This window comes from Rhinopithecus bieti, unplaced genomic scaffold (genome assembly GCF_001698545.2).
Source record: "Rhinopithecus bieti isolate Rb0 unplaced genomic scaffold, ASM169854v2 scaffold_3858, whole genome shotgun sequence".
Taxonomy (NCBI): Eukaryota; Metazoa; Chordata; class Mammalia; order Primates; family Cercopithecidae; genus Rhinopithecus; species Rhinopithecus bieti.
The window spans coordinates 380,305-387,919 of NW_016804227.1; the positions used below are offsets into that span (position 1 = coordinate 380,305).

Sequence of the window (7,615 nt, forward strand, 5' to 3'; positions counted from 1 at the left end):
GGTGAGGCGAACGTGCGCGGGCCCCGGCGAGGGCTGCGGGACCGGCGGAGTCGGGGCCGTCAAGGTGGCGGCAGTCCTGCGCTCAGCCGGGGCGGCGGGAGGCGGGGGCCTCCCCGGGGGCCCGCGGAGGCCTAGGAGCGGTGCCTGGAGGGCCGGGGCCTGGAAATGGCGCGCTCGGAGACGGGGCGGCGGCGGCTGGGTGCTCGGGGTCTTGCGCGCGGGACGGATCCCTTCCACTGCTTCCCGCCAACGACAACGTGTCGGTTTTGCCCTGCCTCGGCCGCGGCAGCTCCGAGTGCCCGGAGACGAGCGCCCGCCTCAAGCCCCATCCCCCCTACGGTAGGACAAGAGCGGGGCTGAGCTGCGGCGCCGGGGTGCGGACCACACGGCCTGTCCCGATCTGGTCCTGGCCTCTTTTGCGGCCCTCCGTTGTCTGCCCGCTCTGCAGGCCCCTGGCCCCTTCGCCATGAGGCCGGCCGACTGGGGAAGGTCGGAAGCCAAAAGGAGCAATTCCCTTCCCCTTACGTGTGAGGCAGGGATTTGGCGGCTCTGGCCCGGGGATGGTACGACTCCCTGCGGGCGGGGGGAGACCGAGGAAACAAATCCATCGTAGCTTCTTTGTGTTAATTTGTCTTGGGTCACAGTGCCTTGACAGGTGCTACGTGCTCTTTGGCACAATTTTATTTCTCCCTGGTTTCTCGCTCTGACCTGGAGAAGAAACCGCATTTAGCCTCGTCCTGATCGTTGTCAAATGCAGACAACTATGTATATTTGAAACACCTTGCTTAAAAGAAACATCTCTGAATAGACAGCTCTTGGTGTTTAATTTCCAGGAATCTGCACTTTAAGAAAAAAATACAAGTTGCCTCGTTAGAATATAGGCTATGAACATCTTGCTATTTGTCAAGGACACACTTAGGCTTTGTGTTTTCTTGCAGAAAGGATTACTTTCCCAGGATAACAACACAATAGTACACACTGAGGTGTTCGGTCTCCTGGGGTGCAGTCCAGAAGTATCTTTGTTTGTTGAAGAATGATCACTTTTAATACCTTGGTTTGAGAACGGCTCAAACAAAAGCTTGTTTCAGTGCAGGAGTGTAGCTAATATTCATGATGCTGTAACGTGGAAGTGTGTTGGGGTAGGTGGAGCTATTGTCATTCCAAAGAACATTTTATTTGCTAATAAAAAAAGAAATAAATGTTGGATGACATGATATTACCGCCTTTGGGGTAGGTTTCTAGACATCAAATTTGTTCTCAAGTCATTTCGAAATTTAATAACTAGGGTTTTTTTTTTTTTTTCTAATTCCAAAAAACGTTCACAGCAGTACCCAGAAAAATTCTTAAACAGCGTGGTCAATTTAAATTTTAGTTGCATTGGAACTACAATAAGGTGGCCTTGTTAAACTGAGTGTGGGGATTTAAAAAAAAATATTCCTTCAGACACATTTGCCAGCTCTTCTGGTGTCAAATTTTAACATTTGGGGAGTGCCTGGAACAATCAGAAGTAAATTTCTGTTAAGATGCTATTAATTTCAAATATCCACAGGCAAATGAAAATATTAGCCATTTGCCCCAGGTATACTCCAGAAACTGACAGGAAAGTCTCCTAGGTAGCATCATTTAAACTTCCTAATAGAAAGTCTCTTTACTGTTAAGCATCTTCTATGTCTGACTTGGAATTTTCTATTTGGCTTCATATGCATGTAAAAGTACGTAAAGTATTGCTACTTTTAAAAGTAGTTTTAAAACCCTGTTGGTGAAGTTATGTATTCATTTATACATATGTTTTGTGGGTTTTTTTGTTGTTTTTGTTTTCTTTTTGGAGATGGAGTTTCGCTCTTGTTGCCCAAACTGGAGTGCAATGGTGCGATCTTGGATCACTGCAACCTCTGCCTCCTGAGTTCAAGCGATTCTCCTGCCTCAGCCTCCCGAAGTGGTGGGATTACCGGCGTGAGCCACCTCGCCCAGCCTCAACTGTTTTAATTATGTCCACATGAACAGATGTCACTGCTTTATAGTGCTTAAGCATCATAGAAGATTGCCACCTATGGAAAGCATTTTTAATACTGCTTTGTTTGGTACTTGTGTAGGCACCTTCTCCCTTGTCTAAAATGCCTCAGACAGGCTAATACATCTCACCTCTAAATCACTTGGGTCACAGGTGAAAGAAATGGTAGGCCTGAACTCTAAAAACAGTTGTAATCTTAAAACATAGTTTGGTAATTACCCATCCTCGTGAGTTTATTTTGTAGTTGTGTTTAATAACCAGTGCAGTTGTCAGGAAACAGTATTGAACCACTGCTTTTTTCCCCCGAGCCTATAAAGGCATGTCCCCAGCGGCCAGGGAGAGAATCAGGGATTGCATTGTTCAGCAAGCAAATCAAAACAAAATTCCAAATGATCAAGAGTTGATTGTACCAGATCTTGAATGGACTTTGTTTTGCAGTTTGCTAGATTATCTTTGTGAGGTTCCAGTTTCTCATTTGCCATTGGCAGTAAAGTGCAGAGTAATACTGATTTTACATTTCTAATTGCAACAAAGCTATGGGTCCTTAGTGGAAAACCACCAATCCTGAGAATTAGGGTAGAACTTGGAGGTGGCAAGAATTGAGGTGGCTGAAATGGTGCCATCTAAAAACTGACAAAACTCCAAATTTATTCTTTATCAAGATTCAGTTAGGGAGTTTAAAATTCTTTTTTAAATAGAGATGAGTTTCACTATGTTGCCCAGGCTGGTCTTGAACTCCTGGACTCAAGCGATCCTCCCACCTCCGTCTCCCAAAGTGTTGGGATTACAGGCATGAGCTACCATGCCCAGCCTAGGAGTTTAGAATTCTAACCTTTGAATCTTTAAGCTTAGCATCTCTGTGTAAATTTCTGAGCATATTTTTATCCAAATTTTTTATGGTGGTAAACTACACATAAAATGTGTCATTTTACCCATTTTTCAGTATACATTTCAGGGGTATTGAGTGTATTTGTAATGTACAAATAATCACCACTGTCCAGCTCCTTAACTCTTCAGCTTGTAAAACTAAAACCCTGTCCCCTTTGAATAGTAATTCCCTATTGCCCTCCTTCCCTGAGGTCCCTGGCAGCCACCATTCTACTTCCTGTCTCTAAGCATATTTTAAGACATACATAAAGGAAGGAAAGCAGTGTATAAAAACTACAGCTAGTTTTCACTGATGCTAGGGCCTGTAAAGCTGTTGAAAAGCTTATTTTAAAATGCTGTTTACCTGTCAAATGTCAAGTCGTTTGGGTTGTTTATCCTTCTTTCTTCACTCCAAGTGTTCCATTGCTTAATTCCGAACCATTATCCTCTGTGAAAAGTGTTACCAGAAATACTGGGATTTGCTAAGAGGTCTCTGCTAAGAGGTTGATGCAAAAGCCCTGGCTTTGGAATAAGGCAGACCAGAGTTTTATCAGTTCAGCCATGTGTTAGTTGTGTGATCCGAAGTAAGTTCCTTCACCTCTCTGAGCCTCATTTTCCCCACATATGAGTTAGAAACATTTATCAATTTATCTATCTATATCTATCTATCTATCTAATCTATCTAATCTCTTCGTCTGTCACCCAGGCTGGAGTGCAGTGGCAGGCATAGCTCAGTGCAGCCTTGACCTTCGAGGCTCAAGCCATCCTCCCACCTAAGCCTCCCAACTAGCTGGGACTGCAGGGTGCGCCACCACACCCAGCTAATTTTTGTGTTTTTTTGTAGAAACAGTGTCTTTATGTTGCCCAGGGTAGTCTCAAGCCCCTGGGCTCAAGGGATCCTCCTGCCTCAGCCTCCCAATGTGCTGGAATTACAGGTGTGAGCCCCAATACCCACTTTTTTTTTTTTTGAGACGGAGTCTCACTCGTCGCCCCTGGCTGGAGTGCAGTGGCGCGATCTCAGCTCACTGCAAGCTCCGCCTCCTGGGTTCACACCATTCTCCTGCCTCAGCTTCCCATGTGGCTGGGACTACAGGCACCCGCTACCACGCCCGGCTAATTTTTTTTGTATTTTAGTAGAGACGAGGTTTCACCGTGTTAGTCAAGGTGGTCTCTATCTCCTGACCTCGTGATCCGCCCGTCTCGGCCTCCCAAAGTGCTGGGATTATAGGCATGAGCCACCGCGCCCGGCCACAATTTATATTTCTGTTAGAAATTAAGCTTAGTGGCTGGGTGCAGTGGTTCATGCCTGTTATCCCAGCACTTTGGAAGGCCGAAGCAGGTGGACCACTTGTGGCCAGGAGTTCAAGACCACCCTGGCCAATGTGGCAGAACCCCATCTCTACTAAAAATACAAAAGGTAACGGGTGTGGCGGCGCATACTTGTAATCCTAGCTGCTTGGGAGGCTGAGGCAGGAGAATGGCTTGAACCAGGAAGGTAGAGGTTGCAGTGAGCTGAGATCATGTCACTGCACTCCTCCAACCTGGGCGACAGAGTGAGACTGTCTCCAAAAAAAAAAAAAAGGAAAGAAAAGAAATTAAGCTTAGCGTTCTGGAAAGACTTCACAGTTTTAAGGAGTCTCCCTGGAAGCTTAGAACGTACAAAGCAGACTCTGAATGTCTGTCCAGGATCACACTCTGGTTTCCAGCTTCCCCTAGAAGGTTCAGGAGAGTATTTGCCACCTGGTTGCTTTTGCATCATGTGTAGCTGATTAGACCTGCACACTCGGGCACGAAATGAGTGTGATTGCGTGATTTTGATAGAACCTAGTGACAGCTGTGTGTGCGTCTAAGATTTCTTTTGTGTAAGTTGAATGTTCTTCGAAGTTTCCCTGTGTCATGTTTTATGTGATTTTCCGTCTTGATCAGGACCTTCTGAAGGTGCTCAAGTATGTGACTGCTCCATGGTTGACAAGCCTCTGGTTAAGCCTGGCCCTCCAGTACGGGGCTAGGGGGGCCGTCACCTCCCTTTGTTCTACACACTCTTCCCCTGTCTTTCATGCGTACTCACATTTTTGGAGCCTTCTAAATGTCTGGCTTAATAGGATACAACTGGTTTGTTATACCTGCATCTGTCTCCACTCTTGGAATGTGTTACTTTGGTTGACTTTTGTGGAGCAGCTTAATCCTTGCACAGATAAGTAGTTGGAAATGGGAGAAGTAATCAGGTAATTCTGGATATTCATATTTGATTCTATACCATAACTCAGTAAGCAGTAGTTTCTGTGAAGGTTAGTTGCAATGTGGAACCTGAAACCTTATCAATAAACTCTTAATACTTTTACATTAAAATTCATCATTTGACCAGGCATGGTGGCTCACTCCTGTAACCCCAGGGCTTTGGGAGGCTGAGGCGGGCGAAGCACCTGAGGTCAGGAGTCTGAGACCAGCCTGACCAACATGGCAAAATCCCATCTCTACTAAAAACACAAAAATTAGCTGGGCGTGGTGGTGGGCCCCTGTAGTCGCAGCTATTTGGGAGGCTGAAGCGGTAGAATCAGAATCGCTTGAACCTGGGAGGTGGAGTTTGCAGTGAGCCCAGATTGCACCACTGCACTCCAGCCTGGGCAACAGGGTGAGACTCTGTATCAAAAAAAAAAAAAAAAAAAGTCACTTTATCTTGTACTCTGTCTGACTGGATCCTTTACCAGTGCATACATTTGTAATGTGTTGGTGATTTGGAAAAGTCCTGTTTACTGAGCCAGGCAGAGCCATGCAGATCTTCCAAATGTTGATACCATTTTGTTATACAGTATCAAAGTCACATTCACCATAGATGTTAGAAAAGTCTGTGAATATTGAAAGGCTGTCAGGCTTATGTTGATGGATACAGGTTTTCTGAAACTCTTGCTTGAAAGCTTGACTTCTACCATTGGCAACAAATACTGTTACTTTGGCCAGGCGCCATGGCTCATGCCTGTAATCCCAGTACTTTGGAAGGTCATGGCGGGAGGACACACTAGCCCAGTCTGGACAAGGTCTTTTCAAAAATAAAATTAGCTGGGTGTGGTGGAGTATGCCTATGGTCCCACCTACTTGGGAGGCTGAGGCTAGAGGATCACTTGAGTCCTGGAGGTTGAGGCTGCAGTGAGCAGTGATTGCACCACTGCACTCAAGTCTGGGCGACAAAGCAAGACCCTGTCGCAAAACAAACAAACAAAAAAACCCAAATACAGTTGTTTTACTTCAGGGAACAGACTAACTTCATTTTTAAAAAACTGATACCCATGTCTGAATAACCATAGTTTGTTGTCGCTCCCTTCAGGTGAAAAATGCTGTTCTATAGAAAGAACAGCTAGTTCAGCTTGTAGCTCAAGCGCTTTTCCTGGAGCAGCCATCATGCTTGTGTATGCAGGAGAAGTGCTTTGCATGTTTCATAACATAGGGTATTAAAAAGTGGGTCATGATTCATTTTTACTGCTTTACCAAGGATGTTCCTAATTGAAGCTGTGATTTTTCTTCCTGTTTTAAATACTTCAAGTGCATGATGGAAAAGCATGAGTAATGCAGTTTGGTGCCCCTGCCTTGGTTTGTATTAATGCAAAGACCTGTTGTGAGATCAGTATAGGTCTTTGCTTTATAAATGTGGACTATTGTGAACCATTCTGGGAACCATATTTTAAGGCATCAGTACACTGGAGCCTATGAAGAAGAAGGTGATAGTCAGGATGGCCAGGCTCTGAAACTTCATCTTAACAGGAAGGGCTGCGCAGCTTCAGTGTTGAGGACCTTTGAAAGAAGCCTTAGCAGCAGTGATACAGCAGCTCTTAAGTCTCTGGGACTGCTGAATGGAAGAAAGGTGTGGCCCTTGAGGCGAGAATAGGACCAAAGGATTACATCTTGGCCTTCTTCAGAGACTGCACAGATGTAAAGAACTGTTGCTTGAGCTAAATAATTGTTTTTTAATAGGGACAGGGTCTTGCTGTGTTGTCCAGGCTGGTCTCAAGCTCCTGGGCTCAAGCAATCCTGCCTCGGCCTCCCAAAGTACTGGGATTACAGATGTGAGCCACTGTGCCCATCCCTAAATAATTTTTTGTTAAGGGAAGAATATCAAGGGGTCTAGATTGGGCAGGAATTTTCTAGTCCTTCACTTTTCTTTTTTTTTTTTTTTTTTTTGAGACGGAGTCTCGCTCTGTCGCCCAGGCTAGAGTGCGGTGACCAGATCTCAGCTCACTGCAAGCTCCGCCTCCCGGGTTCACGCCATTCTCCTGCCTCAGCCTCCCGAGTAGCTGGGACTACAGGCGACTGCCATCTCGCCCAGCTAATTTTTTGTATTTTTTAGTAGAGACGGGGTTTCACCGTGTTAGCCAGGATGGTCTCGATCTCCTGACCTCGTGATCCGCCCGTCTCGGCCTCCCAAAGTGCTGGGATTACAGGCTTGAGCCACCGCGCCCAGCCTTTTTTTTTTGAGACGGAGTCTCGCTCTGTCGCCCAGGCTAGAGTGCGGTGACCAGATCTCAGCTCACTGCAAGCTCCGCCTGCTGGGTTTACGCCATTCTCCTGGCTCAGCCTCCAGAGTAGCTGGGACTACAGGCACCCGCCACCTCGCCCGGCTAGTTCTTTGTATTTTTTAGTAGAGACAGGGTTTCACCGTGTTAGCCAGGATGGTCTCAATCTCCTGACCTCGTGATCCGCCCATCTCGGCCTCCCAAAGTGCTGGGATTACAAGCTTGAGCCACC

The 7,615-nt window shown here is 46.2% G+C and overlaps 1 protein-coding gene across 1 annotated transcript in view; it reads left to right on the top strand.

Moving 5' to 3' along the window:
* EIF4H (eukaryotic translation initiation factor 4H) overlaps nucleotides 1-7,615 on the top strand; it is a 29,001-nt gene that overhangs the window by 2,831 nt on the left and 18,555 nt on the right. Inside the window, exon 2 of the mRNA XM_017867327.1 lies at nucleotides 7-339. Within this exon, the coding sequence (XP_017722816.1) occupies nucleotides 7-339 (333 nt within the window). The remainder of the gene's footprint in view (nucleotides 1-6; nucleotides 340-7,615) is intronic.